The following is a 16737-nucleotide window of genomic DNA, read 5'->3' on the forward strand; positions in this document are numbered from 1 at the left end:
ATATACATTTAAGTATGAAATTCGATTTCTTTTGCATGACCACCGCGTGCACGTTTTACGAAGTCCAATCGTTGAATCCAATTTTCGACCACTCTTTTGCATAAATCGGCCGAAATTCGAGAAATTTCGCGTTCAATATTGGCTCTGAGCTCACAAATCGTCCCCGGCTTGTTACTGTAGACCAATGACTTCACATAACCCCAAAGAAAATAGTCTAGAGGCGTCAAATCACACGAGCGCGGCGGCCATTCGACCGGTCCATTTCTGGAAATAATGCGCTCATCGAACTTACTCTTCAACAAACCAATTGTAGCGTGTGCTGTGTGGCTTGTGGCCCCGCCCTGTTGAAACCACATGTCGTCTAAGTCCATACCATTCAATTGCGGCCAAAAATAATCGTTTATCATGTCGCGGTATCGATTTCCATTCACAGTAACGTGGCGATCGTTCTCGTCAACGAAAAAATATGGGCCAATTACGCCGCCGGCATGTAAACCGCACCAAACATTCACTCTTTGTGGGTACATTGGTTTTTCGGCAATCTCTCTTGGATTATCTTTCGCCCAAATGCGGAAATTCTGCTTATTGACGAATTCACTGAGGTGAAAATGTGCGTCCTAACTGAAGATGAAGTGCGCGATATGCATTTTGAATTGAACGCCCGTTTTCATAATAAGCCTGAATAACTTTTACGCGTTGCTTAAGTGTGTAGCGTTCCATGATGAAATGTATACTAATGAAGTTTACAAATGACAAGCGAAAAATAAAAAATATTGCGTCGTTCGCCCTCTCTATCAGAAAAAAGTTGAAGCGCACCTATTGAAAAACGCCTTAGAAAAAAAGTTGTGCTTAGCGGTATTCGCCGATAACGTCCTCATGTCACAAGCACAATCTAAAATAAAATATTACAAATAAAAGATTAAGAGTTTAACTAGTTTGGAAAATGAAATAAGAAAACGGAACAATGCCCACTGGACTACTAAAGCATTCACACTTTCCGAGCGTGTTACAACAACATTTCAAGCTAATTTGTCGACTTGTCATTCATGCTAGCTGGGTGTACACAATAGGGACACATTTTGACTTTAGCAACAACCACCCGCTCTGTGATGCGCTCAACACCAGCTTTTTTTGCCATTGCCAAGTTGGACACTTTGAAAGGCAGCAAATGGTAAATGTTTCACTAAAAAGAATGAAAAAACTGTCATAATCGCCTATCGGCTCATTGTAGAAACGTATTTTCAAAGCGTTCCGAAATTCTACTCTACCCCAGCACATTACAGTACCGTGGCCATTGAAATGCCACCCCAGTTATCTTGTTACAAAATTTTATTTGCATGCTGCTGTAGTTGTCTATTTATATGGCCAGCGGCAATAACCAACATTGGCCTTTGGGATGTATTCAACAATGTCGACATGAATATTATTTTTATCTTTGAAAAGCCTCGCAAAGATAACTGTTTTTAGGGTTTGCTGTTCACTTCTGGTCAACTAACAAGCAGAATATTATATGCATACCTGCCACATAGATATGGATATGGACACATTTATGTATATACCTATACACATATGTATGGATGTGGTATATAGTTTTACTACATATATGATTGATGCTAGTTTATATCGTAGTACTTTACTTGTTGTGCCCGCCTCCCCAGGGTGCACTCTTGTTCATATTTTAGTAGTTTATTACGGGAAATATGAATGTAGTAAAGAGAACCATAAACACAACTTTCGAATTTAAAAATAAATGTTTGATGCAGTTTTCGGTGTCAGCCTTTGGAGCTACACGGACGCATCGCAAATAAGGCTGCTTGTATGCATGTACCTGTATGAGCATGAAGTGCATGCAACAGTTATAACGAAAGTTTGTAGCTTACTGAAAGGATTTTAGCCAAAATCACTCTCTGAATTTCCATTAATAAACATTATATATGCATCAGAGAGTGATACCAGTATTCAATGAAACTGCAAAAAAAGTAAATAACAAAAATGCATCAAAATATATCGATAAACATTTTCTGATATATCAAAGGCTTCCATTCAATACCCTCAAGGTGTAGTTTTGACGAAAATCTTCAAATTTTACTTTAAAAGTATACATGCAAAATGAATAGCAATAACATTTATTACGAGAGTAAAAACCTCTATTAACACAATTGCAACATGGCAAATAAAGGCTGTGTAAGTTACAGGTGCAAGTATGTATGTACATCTGTATATAATATATATGCACCGAATGATTGTGTACAAATGTTAACCCCTTCCGGTATGATTTAATAATGAAAAAAAAGTGCATGAAATAACCATTTTAAAAAATTTGTTTTATTTTAAAATTCTTACGTATTCTTAATTAATATACAGTTTTACATATTGTTAAATGACATTAAAAACGGTAAAAATAAGAAATACTCAGAGCAAAACTTTAATAAGATATATGTATATAGTTAATACAAGCGTTTTTCCTTTACAGAAATATATATTGACCGATACGAGCCAGACTCGTCATTTTACCGGAAGGGGTTAATAATGTTAAGATAGGGTATTCAATATAAGCTCTCGAAATAGTTCAAAGTGGGTACTATTTATTAAATACTAAGGAGTAGAATTTTGGAAACCCCATCGAAAGCTTAAACTAACAGGTTACAGCTTAACTGGAAAAAGCTATGATATCTACTATAAACGGATTGAAGGTAATCCAGAACATGTAAAAAACTAGACTAAAAATAGTTCACAGGATGTGACGGCTGTTGAGGTGGAAGCCACTGACGGAGTCGGCATAACTTTTGCCTCTATATATATTACATGGCACATGATAGACCAGCACCACCTGAGGAGGCTCGTAAATTTGTGCATGAATACTCAAAAAAACCTCTGCTTCTTGGATGCGATGTCAATGCGAGGCACGCGTTATGGGGAATCTCCGAAACAAACGAACGAAGTGAGTCTCTTTATGATTTCATAATTAATACTAACTTGTCCGTATGTAACACCCCCACTTTCACCTTTCCCAGTAGGGAATAGTTCAGGGGATGAGGGGAAGTGATCGATGTTACTCTATTGTCTGAAAACAGCTCTGTAAGATTAGACAATTGGAGCGTCTCCACCGTTACCGCATTGAAATTCACTAAGAACCAACTGGAAGAGGTTCAAAAACGTAGTAAATAAAAGGATAGGAGGGCCAACAAAACGACATGCCCCATAAAGTTTAGCAAAAAAAACTCACCCTCCTTGATGGAGCAGTGAGCTTTTAAAACTAAATCTAGATCAACGGTTAACCTCAGCTATTCGACAGGAAATTGGGAATTGTACAGAGAGAGAGTCGGAGACAGTATAATAAGGCAATTAGGGTCGCCAAGAAAGAGAGCTAGAGGGAACTTTGTTCGTCAATCGAATCCACCAGGGATTCTGTTCAGCTTAGCTTAATTTCTTCTTCGGTCAAGAAGCCTGATGGTACTTGGACTGATACGACAGAAGAATCGATAGAACTTCTGCTAAACACGCATTTTCCGGGGTGCAGCACTCACGAAACTAGGGGGAAATATCAGGCGGAGTCAATAGAATCCTCAGCATCATGCAAAAGAAATAATCACAAAGCAGAAAGTTGCATGGGCAATTAAATTTTTTCACCTTTTAAATCTCCGGGGCGAGATGGGATCTTTCCAAAGATATTACAGGAAACCTTGGACTGTATTCTACCATGGTTAAAGGAAATTTTTAAATCGTGTATAATCTTAGGTTATATGCCAGATAGTTGAAAACTATTCAAGGTTGTATTCATTCCAAAAATAGGTAGGAGGGGATATGAATCAGCGACGGACTATAGGCCAATCAGTCTTTCGCCTTTCCTGTTAAAATCCTTTGAAAGGCTTTGGGATATACATCTCAGAAGCTCTTTCGACAGCTCTGGTATAACAACTGCTCAACATGCGTACCTTAAAGGCAAATCTACGGAGACAGCCCTTCACGAGGTAATCCGAACAATAGAGGGCTCTCTAGAGAACAAACCTTACATCATGGCGGCTGTTGGATCACCCTTTATGCTTAAATAACTTAACACTCAATATGTACAAATAAACATCCACTCATTGTAAATTTGCATACGTACACACACACACACACAGTCAATATTACTTATTATTGCTCTCTAATGCTCTTTTAGTCTGATGAATCTTTCGCTTGTAAATAATTAGCATGAATTTCAATAAATCATTCTTGACTTATCGCTCACATCAAGCAGTTCACTACTGTCCTTTTAGTTCGCCAGTGATTTCGCAAGTTTTGCATAGACACATACATTTCGGATTTCGTTACTCTTTTTGTTTTTTACTGCGCAAGATATACACCCCCAATTTTCTCGGTTTTTTCGTCATCCAAGAAAAAGGCTTCTTGGAACAAACATTTTGGCGCCCAACGTGGGGCACGTGTATATCCTGCATAAAGTGAATCGCCTGATTCTTCATCATCTAACGGCTGGACCAATAACAGCAATCAACCAATCCGCTAGAGCAACAACAACGTTCAACTAATTCACGTTGTTGCTGCATTGTAACCTCTTGCTAGCAGTCAATTCGTATCGTGGATTTTTTCTGTTGTGCATATTTTTGGCAAGCACACAATACATTTCGTCACTCCAAAAGGTCGAATTCACCGTTCGTTGGAGACGTATACCTCTGCGCTGCTAAGCAAGCCGTTAACATCGCGTCGCTCTGCCATCACCACTTTCGCTGCTCTCGCACATTGAAGCTGCGCTGTTTGTGCATTTCTTCGTATTTTCGTTTGCTGTCGCTTGCTCCAACATTTGACCAGCACAGCAGTCAGCTACCCAGCAGGAATCAATCAACCAATTCGCGTTGTTGCTGCATTGTAACCTCTTGCTAGCAGTTAATTCCTATCGGGGATTTTTTCTGTTGTGCATATTTTTGGTAAGTACACAATACATTTCGTCACTCCAAAAGGTCGAATTCACCGTTCGTTGGAGACGTATACCGCTGCGCTGCTAAACAAGCCGTTAACATCGCGTCGCTCTGCCATCACTACTTTCGCTGCTCTCGCACATTGAAGCTGCGTTGTTTGTGCATTTCTTCGTATTTTGTTTTGCTGTCGCTTGCTCCAACATTTGACCGCCAGCACAGCAGTCAGTTACCCAGCAGGAAAAAATCAACTAATTCGCGTTGTTGCTGCATTGTAACCTCTTGCTAGCAGTTAATTCCTATCGTGGATTTTTTCTGTTGTGCATATTTTTGGCAAGCACACAATACATTTCGCCACTCCAAAGGGTCGAATTCACCGTTCGTTGGAGACGTATACCGCTGCGCTGCTAAACAAGCCGTTAACATCGCGTCGCTCTGCCATCACCACTTTCGCTGCTCTCGCACATTGAAGCTGCGTTGTTTGTGCATTTTTTCGTATTTGGTTTTGCTGTCGCTTGCTCCAACATTTGACCGCCAGCACAGCAGTCAGTTACCCAGCAGGAATATTTTCGCAACATCACATCGTGTTTAGCAACCATGTCTCTTGAAGAAGGCAAGCGTAAGCGCTCCAACATAAAGCGCAACATTTCGCGTATTAAATCGATCGTCGAAGCGGCAAGGGAGTCAGATGATAAACTTACCAATGCTGAGCTTCAATGCCGACTAGGAATACTGGAATCTTACTTCAAGCAGGCCTTATCCGTCCAAGCTGACATTGAGGATTTAGATCCACTTGACAACGGCCGCGCAGATCTGGAAGATAGCTACGTAGCAGTTAAGCTAAATATTCAAGCGCAACTGGGAGAAGATGCTAACGGTACAGTGCACTTTCCCGAAACGTCAACACCAGCAGTTGTTAAGCCCTCGTCGCATCTGCCAAGACTAACATTGCCAACATTTAGTGGCGATTATGCAGACTACAACAATTTTATTACGTCATTTACCCAGATCATTGCTCGCGAACCAAGGCTGTCGAACATAGAAAAATTTAACTACCTGTTGACTTGTTTAAAGGGTCCCGCGCTAGAAACGGTTCATGCATTCCAAGTCACTAGCGAAAACTATCCGAAGGCTTTGGATAGGCTCAAGCAACGGTTCGACAACCCAACGTTAATTTTTTTGGAAGGTATTGCCTCACTGTTCGCATTACCGGCACTGGAAAGGTCGAACGCTCAACAGCTGCGCAGTTTAATAGACAAGGCATCGGCAATTTTTAGCTCCTTGGAGTCAGTAGGAACGTTTGCAAACATCGCACATGCATTGCTAATTAACATTGTGATGGGCAAATGTGATCAGCAAACCAGGAGCAAATGGAACGAGTCTCTGGACTACAAGTCGCTTCCAACTTGGTCACAGTGCACTCAAGTCGTGGAACGACATTGTCAGTTCTTGCACTCATGCGAGGCATCGTCACAACGAAAACCCGAGTCTGGCAAGCAAAATCGCGCAAGCAATCGCATGCAAAATTCGTCATTTGCTATCACTAACTCTAATTGTGTTCTTTGTTCCAGTTCCAACCATAAACTCGTCAGTTGTTTGAGGTTTAAGGAGATGAACACAAATCAACGCTTTGATCTCATCAAGAAGCATGATCTATGCATCAACTGCTTAGGCAATGGTCATAGAATGATCCAATGTCCATCCAAGAATCGCTGCCGCTCTTGCAATCGAGCACACCACACGTTGTTGCATCATGAGAATGCATCTCAACCCACTCAAACAACTCCAGTGGCAGGTCCCGCATTCCAGCCTTCGGGGTCTACTCGACCTGCATGGCAAACTTCATCTCAAGAATCGACAGCAACCCACTCGCACATGGGTGCATCGGAAGGTGGACAGGTGATTCTTGCAACGGCTATGATCCTGGTCAAGGACGCTACGGGTACGTATAAGTTGGGCAGAGCCCTCCTAGATTCATGCTCTCAACTCAATTTCATCACTGAGGATTTCGCGCAAAAACTACGCCTTCGACGTGAGAAACATAATGTGGGCGTTCGAAGCATTGGAGACTCGCTAACCAGCCTTAAGGCGCGTACGACCACGACCATCAAATCGCGCACTTCAGCCTTTCAACTGTCACTTCAATTCGGAATCACCTCGCACATAGCATACCAGCCAGATGCCGAGATCGACACGTCCGGTTGGAGCTTGCCAGCCAATACCAAATTAGCAGACGAGATGTTTTTTAAGCCCCGGCGCATAGACCTGTTGTTAGGAACAGAGGCCTTCTTTGATGCTCTTGCTGTTGGCCAAATTCGACTGGGTCCAAATTTACCGACGCTTCAGAAGACGTTGTTTGGTTGGGTCGTCTCTGGTAGGTTTCGAGGTGACTATAACGTGACGTCATCATCTTGTCTGCTGTCAAATGAAACCTCAATCGACGAGAATTTGCAACGCCTATGGCAACTGGAAGCCATCGACACGTCACCAAAACCAACTCAGCCAGACCATCGAATTTGTGAAGAGCATTTCACAAAAACAACTCATCAAGACCACACTGGTCGAATTACTGTAAATCTGCCATTTAAAGACAACCCAATTTGTCTCGGAGATTCCTTCGATATCGCTCGTCGGCGATTCCTTGCGCTTGAGAGACGTCTTCTACGTTCGTCCGAAATCCGTCCGCAGTACATTGCCTTCATGGAAGAGTACGAAAGTCTTGGCCACATGTCAGTAGTAGCACACCCCAACTTGAAAGAGCCACACTACTATATGCCACATCACTGCGTGCTTAAACCTAGCAGCACGTCAACCAAATTGCGAGTAGTGTTTGATGCCTCGTGCCGCACCTCAACACAAACATCATTGAACGATCATTTGTTAGTGGGGCCCACAATTCAACAAGATTTATACATGCTTCTATTACGTTTTCGTCTGTATCGTTTCGCCATCACCGCAGATATCACTAAAATGTACAGGCAAGTACTCGTAGAAAATAATTGTCGACAATTTCAATACATACTTTGGCGAGCTTCCCCAGACTCAGATCTCCGCACGTACCAGCTCAACACTGTAACATACGGAACAGCTTCGGCCCCATACCTTGCGGTACGCAGCCTACACTACCTGGCAGACCAACATATGGCAGAGTTTCCGATCGGCGCTTCAGCAATAAAATCATCCTTTTATGTCGACGACATGTTATGTGGTGCCGACGATATAACCACGTTACACACACTCAGGCATGAAGTTGTTGAAGTACTCCGTCGTGGACAGTTTCCAATATCGAAATGGCACTCAAATCACCCAGACTTCAAGGAAGGTCAAGCAACAAAGGAGCTTCATATCAACGACGATTTTGTGACCAGTGCATTAGGAGTAACATGGCATCAACGAAGCGACGTATTTTCGTTCGGCTTTAGCCCGAAACAGCAATACAATTCGGTTACAAAGCGGACAATATTGTCTATTGCCTCATCGCTGTTTGATCCACTTGGCTTGTTGTCACCATTGATAATCACTGCCAAGATTATCCTCCAAGAGCTATGGTTATTGAAGCTCGATTGGGACGAGTCTGTACCTCAGCACCTACAACAAGCTTGGACAAACTGCTTAGCATCATTAAACTCGATTTCGTCACTCATCGGGCCTCGTTATTGCTTGCAACCAACCGTACGGAACATACAAATACACGGGTTTTGCGACGCATCAATTCGAGCATACGGTTGCTCTGTATACATACGTACGGAAGACCTGGATGGACATGTTGAAGTTCAGTTATTTACATCAAGGTCAAGAGTCGCTCCAGTCAAAAGGCAGTCGCTTCCCAAACTTGAACTTTGTAGTGCGCACCTTCTTGCATCTCTCTACGCAAAAATAAAAGATGTTTTTACTGATCAACCTCTAAGCAGTTACTTTTGGACCGATTCACAACTAGTACTGCATTGGCTTCAACAGCATTCAATAACGCTTTCAACTTTTGTAGGGAACAGAGTATCGGATATACAAGAGTTGACTGTAGGTGGACACTGGAGATACGTACCAACGCGCGAGAATCCTGCGGATCTTGTATCTCGAGGCTGCCCTACTGCAGAACTTAAACAATCGACTTGGTTTTCCGGTCCAGCTTTTTTGTTTCAAGATCAGACTAAATGGCCAAATCAAAAACCACCAGTTAACCTCGACGGAGACGTCATCAATTCGGAAAAACGCAAAACGACACTTACCACAATGATGGAGACAAACTACATTCTCAACATCATCAATGGCATTAGCTCGTACCCCCATTGCTTACGTCTAGTCGCCTGGTTATTCCGGTTTTTTGATTCGTCCAGAAAGAAATCAAGGTTCACTACCGCTTCACCATCGCCTGACGAATTGCGACGCGCTTCACATTGCTTAATATGGAACGTTCAACAGCATCACTTCTCTGTCGACTTTCAGTTACTAAAGAAAAATCGATCATTAAAAAGTAATTTAAAATTTTTGACTCCATTTATAGACACTTCGACTGGATACGAGCTTATCAAGGTTGGTGGCCGTCTGGACTACACCGAATTACCAGACAGCCAAAAACACCCATTGCTGTTGCCCAGTAATTCACAATTTATTTTGACGTATGTACGCCATTTACATCTTCGCAATTACCATGCAGGCCCAAAAGCCTTAGTCGCCTTGATCCGCCTTGAATATTGGATTGTGAACGCCAGAGATTTGGCCCGTCGCGTCGTTCGTTCGTGTGTGCATTGCGTTCGATACAAGCCCACCTTGCTGCAGCAAGTAATGGGACCCCTACCAAGAGAGCGTGTCCAACCAACACGTCCATTTGAACGCTGCGGAATCGACTTTTGCGGACCAATAAGCACTTACCTGCGAGTCCGAGGAAAGACACCTACCAAATCATACTTGGCGATATTTGTTTGTCTTGTCACTAAGGCGGTTCATATTGAGGTGGTCTCGGACTTGTCTACAAAAGCATTCCTGAACGCTCTAAAACGTATGGGTGGTCGGCGAAAGATGCCGTGCCACATTTTCTGCGACAACGCCACGAATTTTGTAGGAGCATCCAACCATTTGCAAGAGGTCAAACAATTTTTGTTCAAGCACGAAACCCAGAACGAAATTAACAAATATTGCTCTTCCGATTTTATTAATTTCCATTTTATCCCACCTAGGGCACCCCATTTTGGCGGCCTCTGGGAAGCAGCAGTTAAAAGCGCAAAGGGACTGCTCTATCGCACATTGGCTAATACAAGATTAACATATGAAGAACTGAGCACTGTAGCTGTGGAAATAGAGGCCATACTAAACTCGCGTCCGCTCTCACCGCTATCATCAGATCCCAATGACTTTGAAGCAGTCACTGCTGGACATTTTTTGGTCGGGTCATCGCTACGTGCCCTACCCGAAAGCTCACTCGAAGAGAGAAATATCTCGAATTTGGATCGATACGATATGATTACGGCCATCAAGCAGCGCTTTTGGCGCCGCTGGTCTTCAGACTATGTCAATGAACTACGCTCACGAGTCAAGTGGACGACACCTATACCCAATCTTGCAGAAGGTACGCTAGTGATCATCCACGACGATAACCTCCCACCACAACGCTGGAAGCTTGGTCGCGTTGAGTCGACCGTACGTGGACGAGATGGTCATGTTCGAGTTGTGCGCCTCCGCACTACTAATGGGAGCTGTTGCCGGCCTGTTCACAAACTTGCCATCCTGCCAGTGTCTTGAAAGTGCATCCTTTCAACGGGGCCGGGATGTTGGATCACCCTTTATGCTTAAATAACTTAACACTCAATATGTACAAATAAACATCCACTCATTGTAAATTTGCATACGTACACACACACACACACAGTCAATATTACTTATTATTGCTCTCTAATGCTCTTTTAGTCTGATGAATCTTTCGCTTGTAAATAATTAGCATGAATTTCAATAAATCATTCTTGACTTATCGCTCACATCAAGCAGTTCACTACTGTCCTTTTAGTTCGCCAGTGATTTCGCAAGTTTTGCATAGACACATACATTTCGGATTTCGTTACTCTTTTTGTTTTTTACTGCGCAAGATATACACCCCCAATTTTCTCGGTTTTTTCGTCATCCAAGAAAAAGGCTTCTTGGAACAAACAGCGGCATTCTTGGATATAGAAGACGCATTTAACAATGTAAGTACAGATTACAGACTTAGAGGTGGATAATTGCATTAGTAATTCGGTCATCTCTATGTTAGAAACCAGGATCATCAAAGCTAATAGGGGTAATATCAACATAACTCCTGGAGACCTTCTATTATCTCCACTTCTCTAGTTATGCGTTATTAGCAAAATCTTAACAAAACTTAATAGAGGTGGGGTAAAAGCGGTTGCGTACGCTGATGATGTGGTGCTAATGGTGTCAGGACTGTGTTCCAATACGATCAGTGGGATCATCTAAAGGGCATTAGGCGAGTTTATCTCTTGAGCTCCAGGATGTGGCCTATGTTTAAACGCGCGAAAAAAAGAACTTTTTCTTTTTACCACCAGATACAAGGTACGAACTTTTACCCTACCAAATATTAACGGACAAACTCTTTCACTTTCACCCAGTGCAACGTACTTAGGAGTAATTCTGGACTTCAAACTTAGCTGGAAATTAAACCTCGAAGAACGGGTAAGGAAAGCAGAACTTACTTTGTATGCCTGTAAACGTATGCTTGGAAGAAGTTCTTCAACCTAAGCATACATTATGGTGGTATAAGGCAGTTATACGATCAATATTATTGTATGGTTCGGTAGTTTGGTGCAAAGCTCGATGGAGAGATTACAATACCAAATTAGTAGACAGAATACAAAGATCAGCCTGTGCAATAACTATCGGTGCAAACAGAGCATGTTACACACACGTTATTCCAATAGACCTACATATAAAGAAGACGGCAACCATCAGGGCATTCAGTCTAAGTGAAGCGGGTCGCTGGAAAGAAAAAACGTATGATCACTCAAGTCTATTATTGCGACAAACTCAGTTAACCGCGGAGAGGACTGACTACATCGCCCTGACGGTAACATTCAATACGAATTTCGCCACTCTCTTTCCATCTAAGGAGGAAAGGAATAAAGGATTCTTACTAGACAACTTCAACACAACAGTCTATACAGACGGCTCTAAAATGGATTGTGGTGGGCAGCTAATATATATTCTCGTAGACTTAAAATTGAAAAATATGTGCGTCTCCTAGTAACAGCAGTGTCTTCCAGGCAGAAGTACTTGCGATTGAGGAAGCTTGTAGGCTACTAATCGCAGATTTCTCTTTTAAGGGCAATATCGCTATTCTCTCGGATAGCCAAACTATAATCCAGGCACAGGATTCGGCTTCAACCACCGCTAAAGTGGTGGGACAATGTAGGAATAGCCTTACCACCTTGAGTGAAAACCATAAAGTTACTTTAATCTGGATCCCGGGACATTAGAACATTCAAAGTAACGAAAAAGCAGATGAACTGGTGCAGAATCGGTATTCGGTACTGCAGTCCAGAATATAATATCCCTAAAATACCTCAGAATCGCGGACTGTAGATGGAAATACTAGATGAAATGCAAAAATAGCATAACGTTATGGCCCACCTACAACCTCAAGCAATCGTCGACATTGTTAAACAAGAAACGACGGGACCCCTGGAGCCTAACGGCAGTCATAACTGGCTTTTGGTCTATCCGAGAACAAGCAGTCAAAATGGGTATCCCTCACAATACATATTATCACAGTTGTAAACAACCGGAGAAAAAGAAAGCAAACTTCCATTTCTTCTGAGAACGCCCAGCACTATGGAAGGGCAGAATGTTAACCCTGGGCCAATCGCTGTTCGAAAATAACTGGTAAACAAGTTGACAACGAGGATGTGGCAACAAAATTATGATGACGGAAGCGCTAGTGGGATTCTGGAAGAATCACCACATTAACCAGCCAACCAACCAACCATCCAAACACAATAACAACTTACGACATACGTACATACTATAATATTTTGCTTGCTTGCTGGATTAATATTTTTTCTTCGGTATCATCCATAGTAGTATGCGCCATATGAAATTCGTTTACTAATCGCTTAATTAATCTTAACCTTCAGTAGGCACACCAGGGGGTAAGTCACACCACAATATGTTTGATGAGTGGCAGTTTGTTTATCTCTAAACTCTGGAAATATACATTTAGCTGTATTTTAGCTACGCCGATTTTACTCTTCGCGTGCATCCAGTAAGTCCTCAGTAGTTGGTGCGCACCGAGTTTATGCAGATCAAAAAAAAGTGATTGGGTGAAACTTACCTCAGTATGAAGTTCGCATTATTTTTTTTGTAATATATATACAGTCAAAGTCAAAAGAAAGTGTAAACCATATATTGGCAAGCTTAGGACACTCTCATCGTCATAAAAATTTATTATTTCACCATCTAAATCAGATAAACATTTGCCACCACGCTTTTTTTTATAAGCCGTGTTCTAGACCACCACATATTGATAAGTATTGACTATTTATTTGTTTATTTATTAATTTTGATTATTTTATACTGCAACTAGCTAACTAACTAATTTTTATGAATTTGCTGTTTTTTCGTATTCCTACTATTTTATTTTTAATTTATATACTTAGTCTTACCATAAATTCTTTGACAGAAGAAGAAGGCAGATGAAAGAAGTTCCGTCATTTTTGCTTTTGTTCGTATGCATTGTCTACTCATAAATTACACTCAGTTTCGAGGCAAATTTCGCTTGCTAAGGAAAATAGCATTTCATTTCATTTCTGTGAAAAAGTGTTTAAGACCGGGCAAAAGTGTACCAGGAGGATGTGTTAGAAGGCGCGGTGCAGCTGTTAAACAGTACTCTCTTCAATGGAGAGCGTTGGATCTTTCAGCAAGATTCCGCACCAACCCACCCAGCTGAGGCGAAAATACAACATTCTTGGTTCATAGCCGCAGAAGATTGACCGTCTGGAAGTCCAAATCTGAATCAAATGGACTGCAGTTTGTGGTGAGAATTGGAGAACGCGGCGTGCCGAAGATGTCACAGAAAGTTGGAGAGTTTCAAACAATCTTTGGTTCAAGGAGCGCCGTCAATATCCATGGAAACCATGCGTGGTGCAGTAGCTGAATCGCCTAATCGTTTGAAGGTTTGAGTAAAATCATTTCGAAGGAAAATTAAATTTTAATTTAAAATTCAAAATTATTATAATTTCATGTAAATAACGGGCTTAACTCGAAATAGAACTTATGGCAGGACTAAGTAGTTTTCTGAAGCTCAAGATAGTTTTGCGATATATTTTTATTTGTTTAAAACGCAAAGCGTATTTCTGATAAAAATTTTCTTTATGCAAATAAAATCCAATATTTTACTGTATTGCCTGATATCCTTGAATAAGTTAAGGAAAACAATTCATTTTTAATTTACAATATTATGTGGAAATACTTGCAAAAAACTCAAAAAAAAAATTTTTATGAAAACTTTAACTCAGTATGTGGAAAAAAGTTTATGAATTGGGATGAAACTTACCCCAGTGTGTCGTTTACGTCAAAAAAATAGGTGGACCTACCAAAACTTAAACAACTATAAAGTATAAGTAGAAGATCGATTTTGTCGCTTCCTTTTTTGTTCAATATTATCGACGCCGCTATTGCTCGCTCGCTCGCTTGTTAGAAGTAATATTTCGAACTGAACTAGGTACATAATCGCATATGTTAGTTTAATACTTACTGCACTTAATTCTTATTGCGTGAAAACCCAAACAAAGAAATTTCGAAGTTACTCTCAATTATTCCATTTAACAAATTGCATAGTAATCACTACATATTATAAAACAAAGTCGCTTTTTCTGTCCCTATGTCCCCTTATACGCTTAAATCTTTAAAACTACGCAACGGATTTTGATGCGGTGTTTTTTTAAAGATAGATTGATTGAAGAGGAAGGTTTATATCTATATAATGTGAAGAAATATATAAAGGGGGCGTGGCAATCGGTCAAAATGTGGCAAAAAAACATAATTTTTTTGTTTTCACGGCCATAAATCATAAACGAATCAACCAATTAAAATGAAACTTTCTTGAAGTTTTACTTTGAAATATTTACTTTCGTTCTGCATCAAAAAAAATAATTGATTTATTTGTTATTTAACCAAAATTGTTTAAACAAAAGCAGCTCTTTTTCCAAAAAAAGCTGTTTGTGTGTGTGTTCGCTGTCAACCGAATGAAGCAACAAGCGTTAAGCGATAATCTCACCACACCTCATTAATGTTGAATTACATCGTATGGTGACGTATGTATGTATGTATGTATTTACGAATCGCTCGCATTATTTCATTTCGGACATATGTACATATGTATCTATGTATGTACTGAATTCCATGTAATTATATGTACATACAATTTTACAGCGAAATAAAACGCTATTTTCAGGTTCTATATTAGTAAATCGCACATAATTAAAATACAGTTTTTGAATAGTTTTTATTGATTCGGAGCGCGTTTAGTTTGCTATCAATTCCATACAATAACATTTTTTGTCATTTACTTTTTACGACAACTAATAGCTTATTTTCGAAGCGATTTCAACAAATGGGTACAACATTAATCCTTATCCAATTAAATACCTTAAATACATTGTTGTTTTCATATAGATCTATGTATATGGCTCTTTACAGCATATAATTAAAAACAATATTTTTCAAGATATTACAACAGTAATTAGTAATTGAGATCTACCGGAAAAATTGCGTTAGCTGTTGCGTCATCCGGCATTGCCGCTACTCTTTTGGAAAGCACTCTACAATGAAGCACCCGCTGAAAATCGCCACCGATGATGATAACAGCGTCTGTAGTGTTTCTAGACAGAGCAATACAGGAAAATTGATGCGTGACTGCTCATTAATAGTCTGGGACGAAGCTACCATGTCAAACAAGACGTCTGTGGAAGCACTGGATAGGACAATGCGCGATTTGCGCAACAAAAATGCACCTATGGGTGGATGTACAATTCTGTTCTCAGGAGATTTCCGTCAAATCCTACCAGTTGTGATTCGAGGAACACGTGCTGACGAAATAAATGCTTCGCTAAAAAGATCCCACCTTTAGTCGTATGTCAATAAATTAGAGCTTAAAACTAGTATGAGAATTTCGTCATCTTCACGTGAGAACAGGCTATTTCCAGAGATGCTGCTAAAAGTTGGCAATGGAGAATTAACACAAAGTGAGGGAAGGATTAACCTAGAAAACCTTTGTGTTTTGATAGACAACATCCAAGAGTTAGTCAACAATGTCTATCCAGACATTGATAACATAAGTTATAAGACAATATCTTGGTTTAAAGAAAGAGCTATTCTGTCACCAACTAACGAACAAGTAGATAAAGTAAATAACTTGATTATTTCAATGATTGATGCGCCGACGAAAATATACTAGACTCGGTCGATACTGTTCTCGATTTGGAAGAAGCTGTTCAATTTCCTACAGAATTTCTAAATTCTTTGAAACCGTCTGGACTCCCTCCTCACAAAATGGAGCTGAAAATAGGTTGTCCTGTTATTTTATTAAGAAACCTAAGTCCACCTAAACTTTGCAATGGCACGCGTTTGATGGTAAAATCACTGAAAACTTTCATAATAGAGTGCACAATACTCACAGGATGTGGTACCGGAGAAGATGTATTGATTCCCCGAATCCCTCTGATACCATCGGATCTACCATTCCAATTTAAACGCTTACAATTTCCGGTAAAGACATCTTTTGCAATGACCATTAATAAATCTCAGGGTCAAACCTTCAACGTTGCAGGCTTAGATTTGAGTG

At 40.6% G+C, this 16737-nt stretch overlaps 2 protein-coding genes across 2 annotated transcripts in view; one reads left to right on the plus strand and one right to left on the minus strand.

Annotated features, from left to right (window-relative positions):
• The window catches only part of LOC128861822 (connectin-like), a 24167-nt gene extending 18655 nt beyond the window's left edge, over positions 1 to 5512 (minus strand). Inside the window, exon 1 of the mRNA XM_054100197.1 lies at positions 5359 to 5512. Coding sequence (XP_053956172.1) covers positions 5359 to 5512 — 154 coding nt within the window. The remainder of the gene's footprint in view (positions 1 to 5358) is intronic.
• On the plus strand, positions 5511 to 10649 carry LOC128861823 (uncharacterized). The gene has a single exon (XM_054100198.1). The coding sequence runs from the start codon at positions 5511 to 5513 to the stop codon at positions 10647 to 10649; it is 5139 nt and encodes a 1712-aa protein (XP_053956173.1).
• Positions 10650 to 16737: the final 6088 nt, after the last annotated feature.

This window comes from Anastrepha ludens, chromosome 4, assembly GCF_028408465.1.
Source record: "Anastrepha ludens isolate Willacy chromosome 4, idAnaLude1.1, whole genome shotgun sequence".
In the NCBI taxonomy this organism is placed as follows: domain Eukaryota; kingdom Metazoa; phylum Arthropoda; class Insecta; order Diptera; family Tephritidae; genus Anastrepha; species Anastrepha ludens.